This window comes from Medicago truncatula, chromosome 5 (genome assembly GCF_003473485.1).
Source record: "Medicago truncatula cultivar Jemalong A17 chromosome 5, MtrunA17r5.0-ANR, whole genome shotgun sequence".
Taxonomy (NCBI): Eukaryota; Viridiplantae; Streptophyta; class Magnoliopsida; order Fabales; family Fabaceae; genus Medicago; species Medicago truncatula.
In genome coordinates, this window is record NC_053046.1 from 10933616 (window position 1) to 10949211 (window position 15596).

Genomic DNA, 15596 nt, shown 5'->3' on the forward strand with positions numbered 1-15596 from the left:
GGAAAAAAAGTAAAGTGAAAAAATGAGTTTAATAATAAATATTTGTACTTTCCCTGAAAAAAACAGCTACTATTCAAGTGTTATAAGTTTTACAACAAAATGTAATGTAATTAAATTAATAATAGTTAAAAGGTAGATTCAAAGTTTGTATATTTTTATATATTTTTTATTTAATGACGGGGTTGAAACAGAAGAGGAATATCCTAGCACCCCCCAAAAAGAAAATCATAAAAATTGAAAGACAAAAATTTTAAGTGATTCTTGGAGACAAACATGGTTTTAATGGATTCTTCATCACAATAGTAAAGGATTGTTTCTCACTCAAGTCAACCTCACACCCATCTTGAATTGTCCATTTAAAATCTCTCACAAAATTAGCCACAAAGTACCCAAGATGAAATGTTGCAATATTAATTGCTGGACAAACCCTTCTGCCTGCGCCAAAAGGCATCATTTTAATCTCTTTGATCCCTTTTAGATCAAAATTAGCATTTTCTTCACTCAAAAATCTTTCAGGCTTAAACTCCATAGGATTTTCCCACACACTAGGGTCCCATCCAAATTCGGCCACAGGAAAATTAATCATCGCATTTTTTGGTATTTTATGACCATCGAAAATAGTCTCTTGTATAACTGCCCTAGGCAATATAAAATGACCTGGTGGATGTCTCCTAAATGTTTCTAACACCACTGCCTTCAAATAAGGCATCCTTTTCAAATGTTCGTCTTCAATTTCTTCGTTGTGTTTCACAACTTCCTTAATTTCATCATAAAGTTTCTCTTGAATCTTTTGATTCTTTACTAAATTAGCCATGGTCCATAACAATGTGGTAGCTGTTGTGTCTGTTCCACCTAGCATAAATTCAGAACACATACTCACTAACTCTTCATCATTAAAATTCTCCCCACTTTCTGGAAGTTTTAGATCAAAAAGAGTATCAACATATGCCTCAAAATCTTCCTTATCTTCATCTTCGATGCCAACATTAATCTTGTTTTTTATTTTCTCTTGGCGTGCTTTTATAATAGGAAGAAACACATTCATTTGATTTTCACGAATTTGCATGATCTCTCTCCATAATCCTCTAAACACAAACCTAGACAACATTGGTGCAAAATTCAACACATTGAACTTAATGAAATTGTAAATTAAACAATGTTGTACCCTTTGAATACTCTCAACGATTTCTTTATCAAATTTCTCCCCCCATATCATGTATGTGAACAAAGTATACAATGCAAAATTGAAATAATCATCAATATGTATTGCCTTGTTTCCTAGTTCAATGTCCGCTAAAATATTTTTCTTCAGAATATTTAATGCCCATTTACGACAACGAGAATAGGAATTTAATCGAGAAGGCTGAGTTGCTTGCATGAAATTTTGGCGCAATAATTTCCAAATGGGACCATAAGGGGATTGACTAATAGTGCGTTGTTTTGGGAAGAAAATGTTGGTTGTTAGAAGAGTTGCGGGACGATTAGCAAAAACCGTACCATTTTTAACAAGTGCTCTATGAGCGACTTCGTGGGATGTTATAAAAATTGAAGGTCTTGAACCTATGAATATGGTAACAATGTCACCATATTTGGAACGTAATGAACGAAGGACAAGTTCAAGTTCCGCAAAATTTTTTGATGACTTTAGGAGCCATAAGATGTTACCTATGAAAGGTATGGTCGGAGGGCTTGGTGGTAGCTTCTTGTTGCGGATTGCATTGAAAATGGCTTGAAGAAAAATGCATAGAAAAATAGATGCTACACTATAGAGCCACAATCCCATGATATCTACTATTATTTTTAGCTTTTATTACTTTTATTTTAGTAATAATCAAAACTAAATGTCTTGTTATATATTATATATTCGTCCTTTAACACACTTGATGCATTTATATATATTGCTAGTTATAATGTTACATATTCACTTTACGTTATGTTATAATTGCCATTGTTATATATGTGGCTCATTTAAATGTTTCACAATAACTAATAGAACTATTTATTGAAAACTTCCTTAGATGTCATACAACTTTGTTGAGTCCGTTAATCGTTATTTGATACATACATGACATTGGCAATATAAAATATGATGTGAAATGATGATTGTAACTTGTGTTAAGAAAAGTTTTAGTTGTTTCAATTAATGAAGTTAATGGTTCTTGGAGTTTGCAAGAATTTCATGAATATGGAGTTACTTCTCATTAAATAACTGGCGACTTAATTTTTTTTCAATTTTTTTTTGTGACAATTCTCTTATCTTAGAGTTTTATTGGATAATATAATAGTATAATACAAAATATTCAATTATTTGATGCCATTTTTTCATATTAAATTACTTATGAATTTAAATTTAAATTTAGTTTTGCCTTAGGAGTATTAAACATTTTTTCTCGTGGGTATAAAAGTTTTTATTTTTACTTATTGCTTAAATTCTTCTTTAGTAGAAGTGATATCATATGACATTAACACTTCATTTAACTCAGAGCCTCTAAACCTCTTTTCTTAAAAATTATTGGTTGTTCACCCTTCAATAGCCTTCATGTTATATTTTCAACAAGAAAAATAGCCTTCATGTTATCTTATGATTGCTATACTTGATTATTTGTAAATCAATTTCCTTTCAACTCGTACATCCATAACAATACTCCATATTAGATTATATACTTGTTTTGGGTTGACTATGCATTTCATGCAAAAATGAAATTCGAATTTTCATCATCAAAAAGAAATCAATTTAAGAACACATCATCCCCTTATGTTATTAGTGGTCATCTCTCTTTTCTAAGATATGTATTATTTAATTTAAAATATATTTGAGATTTTAGAATACCACATATATTTGATTTGTTTGAAAATTGATTTGTTTATAACTTATTATATATAACTTTATTAATTTAGACCTAAAAAAAATTTAAGTTGTTAGTCGCGGCAAGCAATTAAATTATATTTAATCATATCTTTAGTAGACGAGTGAAGGATAATAGAACTATAAACATCATAGGAGTGTCAGAATCAGTCAAATGAACATTAAATTTGACAATTCAACATTTTGCTTGTATTTACTGTTTTGCAGCTCCACTAATTGGAACAATTGTTTTTACAAGAGAAACATAAAAGTCACGGGGCATGGAGAGATCGAGCCAAAATAACTGAATGAGGCAAAGTCAAAGCCAAGTTTTGTAGTCTATGATGTTTTGGTTAGTAGAATTAGTTGTGCCTATAAATACCTACTGTACAATTCATTTTAACACACACAATCAATTCAACAAATCTATTTTCCCAGAATTTTGTCTATCTTTCTCCTTAGTTTTTTACTTATGTGTTTCTTAGCTTGATAGCTCACAAAAAATCCAACACAACACTTAACACTCTTTTTGGAGAAGACAAATAACTCACGTTTGAAGGTTATTAGTCGATTTCTTAACTAACTAATAATTTTAACAACATATTATTTGATCGATGAAAAATGTTTTATTCTAAAGCATTTTTTTTCATATTCTATATATAATAAGTATATATATTCCCAAGATACAGATGTATAAAAAAGTTTTTTATAATATTTTTTTAAGTTTATTTTTTCAGGGTAAATGAAAATTGGGTTTAATTGTGGTGGGTTGGCAGTCTAAAACAATTTTGCACACATGATCAATTAAAATATTTTAAATTGTCACATCAATTAAATTATTGTTCTGTTTTTAATTAACGTGGTAATTTAAAATGTTTTGATTGGTAACATTGTTTTGGACTGTCAACCCGCTGTATCCGTCTTACAATTTTGCGTCTTTTAGCTGTGATGGTTATGTTGATTCAAATTTGCACACTTCTTGTGAAGGGATTCTCAAAATCTTTTTTTTTTTTTTTGTCAAGTAGCCTAGTGGCTAGAGCTCGCACAATTAAATTGTGGAGAAGTGAAGTGTCCAGGGTTCGAACCCCGACCCCTGCATATAAAATACAATATCCTTATCAACTGAGCTAAGTTCTCCATCTTGTTCGAAATGAATGTCAATGTTTTTTTTTTTTGAGAGAAAATGAATATCAATGTTGTTATTTGCGTCACTCTCTAGTAGTTGCTTTTAATGAAAACTTGCATGATCAATACAATATTAGCCTATTAACAATCACTCTCTAAAAATGTCAATTTCACATTTTTGAAAGGCTAATGGTGGGACCAAAATAATAAACATAAATAAAAAATAAAATGAAAAGGTAATCCTAATGGTGGGACCAAAGCAAACAATATTTTATTGAGAAAGTGGGCCCACTTAAGTCTCATGTTTGTTCTTATCAAATTCATTTGGTCATTCTTTTTCACATTTCTTCTTTGGTCGAGTTTGAAGTTTGATTGATCACAAACAACAAGAAGAAGATGACGCGGGGAAAGCAGAAGATCGAAGCGCAGAAACGAAACGCAGAGAAGAATCAGAAATCAAAGGGTTCTCAGATTGAAGCTAGAGGTGCTGGTCTCAAAATCACTTGCCCCATTTGCAAGGTTTGTTTTTTCCTTCTTCTTCATCTTCTTCCTATCAGAACAAAAAAAATCAAATTTTTATTATTGCCTCTCTATTTTTATGTTATTGCATCGATTGTACCGATCTGGGTCGTGCTTATTTCTTTTTAATTTTTAATTTATTTGTGTTTTCAAATTTCATTGAATGAGTTACCATACGGGCACGCAGACACGGCATCCATATATATTATAATTTGAGAGAATGACATAATTCAACGGAATCATAGTTCACATGTGTCAGTGTCGTATTGGTGTCTGGCACTGGCCCATGTCGGACACACCTTCCATCAGAAGTGTTGGTGTTACTGAGGTTTCCGTCCATGATGATTTGATTTTAAAATTTAAGCACAGCTTAAATGGGTGGCCTTATTGATGATGCAAGTGTTGGTAGAAATATTAATTGGTTAGGCTTTAAATGATTCAATTATTGATCTGTTAGTTAATAATCATAAGCTTGACTGCTAGAATATTAATTATTTTGAAGATAATGTCCTGTTTTGTTGCATTTTGCTCTTATTTGGCTTTGTGTGTCAGTTTGCCAACTAAAGGTTTGTACTTTAGCATTTCAGCCCATAATTACTTTTTGAATAATATATGTATAGGCATGCTTCTGTTGTTGGCTTGTTGCCCTGGTGGGACATTTGATCAGAGCAACTTGTTCAGCTATCTTATTTAGATATACCTTTTTTTGTCTTCATTTATTGTGATTTATGATAATCTCTTATGCATCTTTTCACTGTATAATTGAAATTAATCATCAATTAAACGATACATAAACGGTTTCTTTCTGGTTTCCTATCCGGTGTTGGGGCCACTATCCAAAGTCATTAGAATGAAACATTTGTATTTTTCAACCTTTGCTAGGGCTGGAATTGGATTAATTGTGGCATTTGAGTTGTAATTGGTATGATCTTTTCTAACATTTCAAGTTTTAGCAGCAAACATAGCTTAGATCTAAAGCATCGTTCGTTGTTCTTGTAAGATAAGAAAGTATTTGCAGTGTTAAGGTGTTAATAGGAGAATTCATTAGGATCCTTTATTTGCACTGATTGCTTTATTTTTTCTAAATTCTAACACAGGAAAAACAAATCCTGTAACCTGACTATTAGTTTTGGAAAAAGTAATTAGTGGCCAAGTGCATTGGCTCATAATTACCAATAGCTATAGTTACTTTTGAAACTGCTTTCTATTGGTTCAAGCTGTGCTTTAGACGACGGTCCAACAAAAGTGAAGCTTGAATCTTTTTTATTATATCCTTTTTCGTCGTGTAGTGAGTTTCGTGTGTAGATTCGCTTGTTGCAGCTTGTGATATGGTTCTCTTATAATTTGTCTTCACTCTTCAGAATTGAAGTGATTCTGAGAGATACCTGGTTTTCAAAGAACATGCTTTAGAAGCTTGAAAGTTTCCAAGAGCTTCTTAGATACGTGGACTGGCAAGCATAACCTTGTCTCTAGGAAATAGAACATCTCATACTTCATTTGTTAAACTGAACTGCTGAAGTATACCCTAGAAGAAGAAACTCAAAATCTCTTCTCTCCATATACCTGGTTAGACAAACAACACAATTAAGCAGCACTTATAATAAGTGTTTATGTATAAGTTATTTCTATAGCTAATGGTAAAATAAAATCAAACTACTTTCATATAATCTATAAGCTGTTTTTATAAGTTATCTAAGGAATTTGTGGAAATAAGCCGAAAACAGCTTATTGACATGACATAAGTTGTTTTCATAAGCTCTTCCAAACAGTCTCACAAGTGTTCATGCCAATAAATTGGCACAAAAGAAGCCAACCCAAACATGTCCGTACTAGTGATTAAATGGCTGTGTTTATATTATTGTTGAAGATACCTATCATATCTTTACATCAGAACTTTCATTGTGACAAAAATTCTTAGCTTGTAGGAACTTACACATTACACACAATAGAGGCCATGAAGGGAAACTTGATGCTATAAAGTCCCTGCCATGGTGGGTTCAGGGAAGGATCAAATCCATTTCGGTTCTATAGTAATGCAGTCTTCTTGCTTTGCATTAGCAGGAGGCTAATTTCACGACTTGAACCTGTGTTATCCTAATAACTCTGACCATTTTGGCAAGAGTCCCTTTCATGAAGCACAACAAAAGACCTAGTTTTTATATTTAAAGACCTAGTTTTTGGTATTTACTTGATCGACTAGGAATGCATAAATTATTGTGAACAAGTAATTAGGTGTATATTTCTTTAGCAAAGAGGATTATTCCTCTGCAGCAACCTCTGTATAAGTTCAACCTTGCTATATTAGCAGGAATTATGTGGGTTGAAAGAACTTTTGAGGAACAGGGAACTGAAAACTTTCAATTGACTTCTATATTCGTTTGAAACATAAATATCGAGGTTTAAGGAATTGAAAACTAATACTTTCATACAAGTTCAATATTATAATTAATGTTGTTCAGGTGCCTATAATTAACTGTGGGCAAGAGTGGTTGAATCAAGGACATTTTATAGGGTATTATCCGTCTCTTTTTGGCTATGCATTTTATAGGGTATTAACTGTGTGCCTATGTTGTGAAACATGACTGTGTAATGGCTATGCATGTCTAGATCTTGGACACCTCTTATGCTTGTAAACATTGTTTACTGCCTGTACCAAACTTGAAAAACTTTATTCCCACTTCAGATTTCAGGTTAAAACATTCCTAATACCAAATACCACCTTAGCCTTATTCTTCCATGAAAAGGAACTAAGGTAAGAGAAACATGTGCAGAGTTATAGAGACAACTGTTCCTTCTTATGATGAAATATTCATCTCAACACATTTATGTAACCCTCCTTTCTATTTTATAATTTGACTTCTATAATGTTAGTTCGATACAATTCAAGAATCATGTATAGCTGGTGGCCGTTCTAGGGTGACACTATGGTTAAATAGGTTAATGGGGCCATTCAATGTAGACATTTTTCTGGAATTAATTTTTTTGATGTTATTGAACCATGTGTTTGTAGAGATGTTTTACAATTTTAAATGTTATAGAATCTAGTGAGAACTTTTGTGTATCTATCAGGATTCTTCTTACTGTTGTTTCACATTCTTTTTCAGGTCCAACTTGCAAATCCAAACCAACTTGCTGATCATTATGCCTCCAAACATCCGAAGGAGAAACCTCCTGCAGAGTCAAGCTAGTGATCCTTGGAGCAAATAGTACAAAAGTTCCCAAAGAAAATTTGCTCAGTGTCTCTATGTTTCTGCTTCCAAGCCAGATTGCACCATGTTTAGTATTTTTTTTTCAAATGTGCATTACTGTAAGATGCTTCTGTCATTATGAGAATATTATCCGGTTGTATCAGTGCGCAGGCCAACTTAAGGAAGTCTGCTACATTACATGAAGTAACATCCCTTTGCACTGCCTCCTAAAATGTGAGGCTCCTTCGTATAAATAACAATAAGGAACTGCAAAATGAAAATATTATGGTTATGCTAAAAAGGTGGAATGTTCATTTCTTTTGTTGTTGTAATTCATTAATAGGCATTAAGGTTGTTTAAATCTTTTTCCCCTCATGCCCTTGTATTTTTTCCTCTTTCTTTTTTTTTATTTTTTTTTAGTTTTGGTTTTTACAACACTGAATCTGATATTTGCATCACTCGCATAATGTTTTGGAATCATGGGGTGGCTTAGTCCTTTTTTAGCACTAACCTCTATTGATTCTAATTATAGGTTGATGATATATCATTGTTTGGATATTTAAAAAGAATGGAATAAAGTGAAAAGTGGTGACATCCATTCAATCTCATTACACTGGTTATTCTAATTTCTATACAAATGTTTTATTCCATCATAAAATATTCAAACAATGGAAATGTTCCATTCACCCAACTCACCTGCATTCTATTACACTTCATTCAACAACCAAATTAATCTTTTAACGTTGCAGGCTCAGCTCATCTATGTAACATAGCATAATAAATCCATGGAATAGTACTGTCTACATAATTTGAATCATACAATCTTCCTCTAACATTTTTTTGAAGGTTTTCGATTAAATATAACTCATCCTTACAAAACGGTTTATACGGTTTCACTTTTTACAAACTATTTTCATATTTTATCTTTTTTCATTGTAAAACTGGAATTTTCCCAATATTTTTATGTGTTGAAGGGTGTGATCTTAGCATTTCTCTTTCAGAGAACAGTTATTTAGTAGTGTATTCCATTCAAATAAACGAAGAAGAAATTCTTTCAGTAACCTAACTAATAATACATATGAAACAACAAACAAATACAAAACTCAACGAGAACATGTAAACCAGCACTGTCTGTCACAAACCTTTTCTCCTGCACTAATAGATAATTTTTCACACTTAAGCAAAAATTGCTCAAAAAAATAAAAAACAAAGTCCCCATAGTTCAAGTTCTTATTTTTCTTGATCTAGTTTTGAGCCTTAATTTGTTGTCTGGTTTTTCTTACTTTAATTAACAGGAATATTTTCTTGCTAGTGTTTTGAGACCTTTTCTCATGCACTAATATCATGCTTTAGTAAACAAGAATATATACTTCAAAATCATGCTTGCTATGCTTGCAGGTGGTTTTGTTTTGAATTCAATTTGTTTCACGGGTTTGCTTTGTTACTTTATCCATCTACCAGGTGAATTATTTGAGTGTAATGAATGCTTAATGTTAACTTGTCGTTGTACAATTACTATTACTATCCCAATTGGATTCGTAAAGTTAATTTTGTATTGCTCTTAAAGGAAATTGAGTTGAGGCTATTTGTATGCTTATAATTTTTTAGACTATGCACAGCTAATAATTTGTATTTCCATGGCAATTGCAAATTTGCAAGTGGCCCTGCATATCTATTATTGCAAGTATTTCCATGCCTTTAATTTGATTGCTAATGTATGTTTGGCCTTTATTAATTTTGTTCCACTCTTCCTTCTCTATAAATTAACTTCTCAATAACCACTTTCATTTCCATTCTTTTTTTTTTCTTCCTCCTACACTACACAAGCTTCATAAGTTCATAACCCTCTTTTTTTGGTGATTTTTATGTCCTAGACCATGGCAGAAAGGAGTTATTATGCCTGTGATGAGACCAAACCAAAGCTTGACATCTTCATTGTAGTGGCTGCTATGTTGTGGTCTTTGATGTGAGTTTTGATTTGGTCTATCACAAGCACAATAACTAGTTCTACACATTTATTGTAATACTCCTTTCATGCTCTACAAGTTACTGATCATACTTAAACTGATTGGTCAAGCAGTAATACTTTAATGCCTGTATTAGGTGTCTTGTGCATACCGTGTTTTTGAATGCCGTGTCTTGGCATTGTTTAAGCATCTAAAATTAGTAGTTTTTATCTTGAGAATTGTGTAATTATGACTTTTATATATGTTTCTTGTATTTTCAAGATAAACTTTCTTTTTATGTGTTACTTAAACAATATCCTTATGGCACTTGTTAACAAGATCCTTAAAAGAATCATGTATATCTGGTGTTGATCATTTTCAGCTGGTTACTGGGCTAGGGTGATTGTATCGTTTAATAGGTCGTTAATCGGCCTATTCAACTTAGACGCATTTTTGGAATTTTTTTTATGCTTTGCAATTTTAAATATGTTATTGAACCTTGTGAGAACTTTCGTGCATGTATCATGATTCTTCACACTGAAAATATTTCTAGATAGCTTTTTCCGACTAAATATTTCTAAATAATTTTTGTGAGAAATAATTTTATATTTGTTTTACACAAAATAAATAAAATTTGGTGGTTATCCCATTCGACTGAATTGTAAGAGGTAAGGGTAAGAAACAAAGGATCATAGCACAAACAAGGGAACAAAGGAACCTACTGAGAGACTGATATTGGTCTTCAAACTTCCCAAGTGGGTTAGAGACCATAAGCTTCCATAATTTGAACCATAACGATTTTCCACAAACATTTTTTATTATAAACTTTTTTTATTCGACTTAACTCATATTTACAAAACCAACTCATAAAATATATGGTGCCACTTTTTATGAACTTGATTACTAGTTTAGACATTTAAATAAAAGAAGAAATTCTTTCGGTAACTAAATTATTAATACATATGAGAACATGTTTACAACTCAATATAAGAAAAAAAAATACACAACTCAATGAAAACATGCAAAAACACTAGCATTGTCGCATATCTTTTCTCCTGCACTCAAGGACGGAGTTAGAAGGAGGATCAACAGAGACCACAGTCCCTCCAAATTTTTATAATTTTTTTCATATTAATATACTATTATATTTTTTTCATCACTATATTTTTTTTGTGGTACTATATTTATTTATTTTATGTTAACTTTATGATGTTGTATAATGAACTTTTTTTTACTCAATTTAATTAGCCTTGATCACTCAAATTTCTAAGCTTAATTGTACTAACTTTATGATGTAGTATTTAGAATGGATAACAATGAAAAATAAAGTAAAGTTTTGTTTGCAATTTACAAAAGAATATTAATTTATGATTCCTTGTTACAATTTTGCTCAAATTTTTTTACTTATTGCATGTAGTGTTTTTTACGCACTCTCATACCAACGATTCAACACTCATGATTTTATTTTGAACTCATCTTCTTACCTATACATTTTATTGTTTCATGTTTTTTTTTCTTTACCATTCAAAAATCTTCTTTAATCTCGTCAACTCATTTTTCTTAAATCTTTGAAATTTTTATAATTTTGGATACATATTAACTTTGGATATATCATATTATTTTTTAAATTTCTTGAATGTATATTATGCATATAAAATTGTTTTTTCCATACTAATAAATACTCTTAAACTAGGTCCCCTCTTAAGTTTAAATTTATGGCTCTGCTTGCACTAATACATAAATTTTCACACTTGCTAAAAAAAATGTTGACACCCCGACGACCCCGTAGTTCAAGTTGTTATGTTTTCTAGGATTTTGAGCCTTAATTTGTTGTTTGGTTTTCCTTACACTATCATGCTTTAATGAACAAGAATACGTACTTCAAAATCATGTTTGGCTGTAATGTCGCATGCTACAAGAATTTGTTTTAATTTTTTTTTTTTTTTTTTTGCTTTCTTATACTTGCTTGCTAAGCTTGCCAGTCCTTGGTTTCACGTACTGCTTTCCTACTTTCTTCATCCACTAGGTGAATTATTTGAGTGTTCCTGCATCTACAATTTGACTGAGAGCAGCTCAATTTTCATTGTATCTTTAGCCTTCGTTAATTTTGTTACATTTTTTTTCTTTGTTTCACTCTCCTTTCTCTATAAATTAACTTCTCAACCACTTTCATTTCCACATTCATATATTTTTCCCCTTCACTAGCTATCATCATATTCATAAGCCTCCTCGTTTTCTGGTGAATTTTTGTCCTAAGATGGCGGAAAGGATGTATTATGTTTGTGAAGAGACTAGATCAAAGCTTGACAATTTCGCTGTAGCGACCTCGATGACGTGGTCTAGGATGTCGAGTTTTGATTTGGTCTATCACAAATACAATACCCTGAGCTTTCCTTAACCAACTGACCTTACTTCGTAACCTTAACGTACTTTCTTTCTTACTATATCATAGGCCTTCTCCACTTCAAATGGGCGCTTCGCCCTTTCTTTTTTTTATTATAAAAAACGGGGCCTTACTTATTCAGTTCATACTGATGAGTCCAGTGCACACATTATATAAGCCTAAAAAGTGATTCACTCATCACTTAGAGCATCACGGTAACTAGGAACTTGACTGCAATAACTGGTTTGTTTTCAAACACGAATACCTCTATTTAGCTCTCACTACTAACTATACTTTTTGCTTGTTCCAGTCCCGGAACTATAGGTAGGAAGATGTAGCAAGTTTAGATATTCAATGGAAAGCCTCCTCCAAATATATTTTTTCAGCATGTTGATTATTACCATCAAGATGTAACGTCAAACTCGAAATGCTTATAAAGTATAAAACTGAGCCATGCATCACAGACGCCTGCAAATCAAAGGCGTGAAATGCCTTTTACTGATAGGAACTAAAGATTCTGAACTTCCAATCATGTATATTTTTTTTTAATTCTAAATTGATTGGACAAAGTTCCTTAGCCTTGAGTCTTATCAAATTTATAGAGAATGGCATGAATGTAAAATAAATAAAAAGGTTTCAACCCCCCATGCAATACATAAAAAGTGCAGAGGTAATATGTAAGGTATGTAAAGAGAATCATACAGAAACAATGTGTTTTACAACCAATATATCCCTGGTTGATGCCCAAGACGTGTATCCCTAAATAATCAATACAAAAAGCTTTTCCTGTATCAACTTTCAAAAGAAAATATTCATGTACTCCTATAGTATTCAAATCCTTTCCTATCTCCTTTCTTCATTCACCAAATACTCCTTTCCAAAATTCTCTGTAATCAAAAGCTACTATAAAATTTAGTTCATTCTCTTTGTCAAACTTAAAATCATATATTTAAATTGAAACAACAAATAAATCAGCTGTGAAGAACCCAAGCCATTTGACTCATTTAGTTAGATTCATGAATGAGTTTGTTTAAAAGGGTCGTCAACAAAGCGTCCCTTCTCTCTGCCCTATTCTCTTCCCTCAGTCTCCTATGCTCTTCTCTCTCCCTCCATTCCTGTTCAATCATTAATCTCTCCCTCTCAAGCTTTTCCATCGACTGCCGCCATTCCTGTTCAAACAACTGTTTTTCATGTGCCCGCCTTTCCATCACCTCCCTCCACTGCATCTCCACTTTTAATTGGTGTTGGAAAAATTCCTTGAGCATTTCTTGAATATTACCAGTACTATTGTTTGCATTGTTTGCCCTTGAAGACTTCTCTGTTGCAATTTTGCCAGCTTTCCTTTTACGTGTATTGCTTCTCACAGGTCTCTCCTCTTCACTGTCATCTTCAACTTCCTCATCATCTTCCGAGAATTCGTCAGAGGATCGGTCTCCACTTCTTATTTTCTTCACTCCTTTCTTTGTTTGAGCTGAACGAGTTTCGGATTCAAGAAGTAACCGTTGCATGCTATGTGCTCTTTCGGTAAAAACTGCATGCAATTCTTCAAAAAATGGGCATTGCTTGCCATGTTCTGGATCAGATGTCTCTTTACCCTGCATAAACATCATCATGTGATTTTTACTTAGTAAAGCAAACATTCCCCAATATTCAAGATATAGCTTTTTTCTGCATTTTCAAATAAAAGAAAACTGATGCACAGTTGTTTGCACAATAATATTAACCCAACAACATGATTAAATTTACTCGAACTCACCAAATACCAAATCATACATGTCAGAGGGTTTTCAGCATATGCAAAGGGGAGGTCAATATGCACTAGTGAGGCCGTTTGGCAGGTTGAAGGAGCTATACTTAGTTTTTTGATAAGCAAAAGTTACTTATTAGTAATTGAAGTTTGAACCTAGACCTCCTTTTCAAACTCCTTCAATGTCTCAGCTCAACCAATTGAACTACACCTTGGGGACTAAAAAGCTATATTGGTGAGTTTCAACTTTCAAGCATTGAGCTTGCACTCCGAAGCTCAAGTTAGCATTTGATCGAGTTGAGTGAGCGATAAGAGATGTTGTGTATCATTACTATGAAAGAGTGATCTCGCTTGACAAGGTTTCTTGATGGGAAAGTTGATTGGGGCACATAACGGTGCACGTGAAATAGGCCACAGGAGGTGGATCATTGTTGGATCGATTGTGCAGTGATGTGGATAGCTTTTGAATCGCTCTAGTTAGCGGTGGGCTTCACGTAATGAGGTCCAGTTCAAATGAATCCTGACCCAATCCATAACACACCCTCCAACCAAATCACAGCATTTCATATGTATGAACTCAATCCAACATTATGGTCCATACTTATTTATCCACAGTCCAAATGGTAATAAAAACAAATGTTGGATTTGCAGGGACATAATCGAAACATAAACACTAACAGTACTGAAAACAAAAAATGATATAATTGTAAGGACTATAATCATACTTAAAGCTAAAACAAAAATGAGATATATGATTATGAGAATGCTCTATTCCAAATGAAATTATAACAATGCATTACGATTAAATATGAAGTACTACAACATTATTAAACATTACAACAATGAAGCCTTGTCCCACCAAGGAAGTGGGGTGGTTGCATGAATCAAAGACGCAACAATGTTGTATCAAAAACCATGTCTTTATGCAACTACATTATTAAAAACTACAAATGCATATTTGAATTTCAATCAATTATAATTATAAATGATCATAAACCCTAAAAGCCCAAAACATAAAGAGAAAGAGAAAGATACCTTATAGCGATTAACAAGATTCTTCCACTTGCATTTACACTGTTCAGGACTCCTCCTATATCCTCTCTCCCTCATCTTCGAACTCACCACTTCCCAAAGCGTCTTGTTCCTCTTCGAAGCAGTAAAATCCCTCTCCAGCTCCGCCCTTATCGCTATGAACTCTCTTGTCTCCTGCTGACTCCACTGCGGCTGAGCTGGTACCCTCTCCTCTCTCATCGCCGCCGGTGACATCAACGACGATGTTGGAATCAGAAGTGACTGTGGTACTATTCCCAGGCGAGCTGCCAGAGCATCGTCTCCTCCACCGCCGCCGTACATTTGAGCTTTCTGTGACAACGACGTCGTGTTGATTGAAATTAGGGTTTTGAGAAACTAAAAAAAGAAAAGGAAAAGGAAATTGTGTTGTTTAGAACATGTTTTCTTTGTCGACAAGAGAGGAATCGTTGACTATGACAAAATTTCAAAATGCGCTTTTTCTGGAAAACGGTGATATGAGTTTACGGTTATGCCCTACCTTGATTATTGGCGGTGTAAATGATGCTCCTAACTGCGGCAAATAAATGTAATATAAAGTCGATGTCTTGATGTCGGGCTTTTTGTTTTAGCCAGGAAATAAACTACTCCCTGTTATACGTAAGAATTATTTGCCTTTGCCTCTAATAAAATGGTCCTTTATATATAAGGATGGAAGGAATATTATTACTTCAAGATTAAAATAGATTGCTTAAAAATCTAGAATTTTTTACCATATATTCGTAGGAAGAACATGTAGGATACATACAATGAATTCTTTCATTTTAATCAGATT

At 32.9% G+C, this 15596-nt stretch overlaps 2 protein-coding genes and 1 long non-coding RNA gene across 3 annotated transcripts; 1 reads left to right on the forward strand and 2 right to left on the reverse strand.

The window, feature by feature from the left end:
* Window positions 1-250: 250 nt before the first annotated feature.
* LOC11406340 (cytochrome P450 89A2) lies at window positions 251-1783 on the reverse strand. Its single transcript, XM_003612522.1, has one exon. The coding sequence runs from the start codon at window positions 1781-1783 to the stop codon at window positions 251-253; it is 1533 nt and encodes a 510-aa protein (XP_003612570.1).
* Window positions 1784-4569: 2786 nt separating this feature from the next.
* On the forward strand, window positions 4570-8052 carry LOC11406341 (uncharacterized). The gene is made up of 2 exons (XR_003012598.2): window positions 4570-5411; window positions 7594-8052. It is a non-coding gene; the product is annotated as an uncharacterized lncRNA (long non-coding RNA).
* Window positions 8053-12655: 4603 nt separating this feature from the next.
* Window positions 12656-15367, reverse strand: LOC11407412 (trihelix transcription factor GT-3b). The gene is made up of 2 exons (XM_003612524.4): window positions 14789-15367; window positions 12656-13601 (listed from the first exon to the last, which is right to left on the reverse strand). The coding sequence occupies exons 1-2, from the start codon at window positions 15104-15106 to the stop codon at window positions 13011-13013; spliced, it is 909 nt and encodes a 302-aa protein (XP_003612572.1). The 5' UTR covers window positions 15107-15367; the 3' UTR covers window positions 12656-13010.
* Between the last annotated feature and the right edge of the window lie 229 nt (window positions 15368-15596).

Excerpts from the sequence above, each read along its gene's own strand:
- LOC11406340 (XM_003612522.1), bottom strand. The coding sequence starts at position 1,783 with ATGGGATTGTGGCTCTATAGTGTAGCATCTATTTTTCTATGCATTTTT.
- LOC11407412 (XM_003612524.4), bottom strand. The coding sequence starts at position 15,106 with ATGTACGGCGGCGGTGGAGGAGACGATGCTCTGGCAGCTCGCCTGGGA. Across the intron at positions 13,602-14,788 it reads ATCTTGTTAATCGCTATAAG|GGTAAAGAGACATCTGATCC; the intron begins GTATCTTTCTCT and ends ATGTTTATGCAG.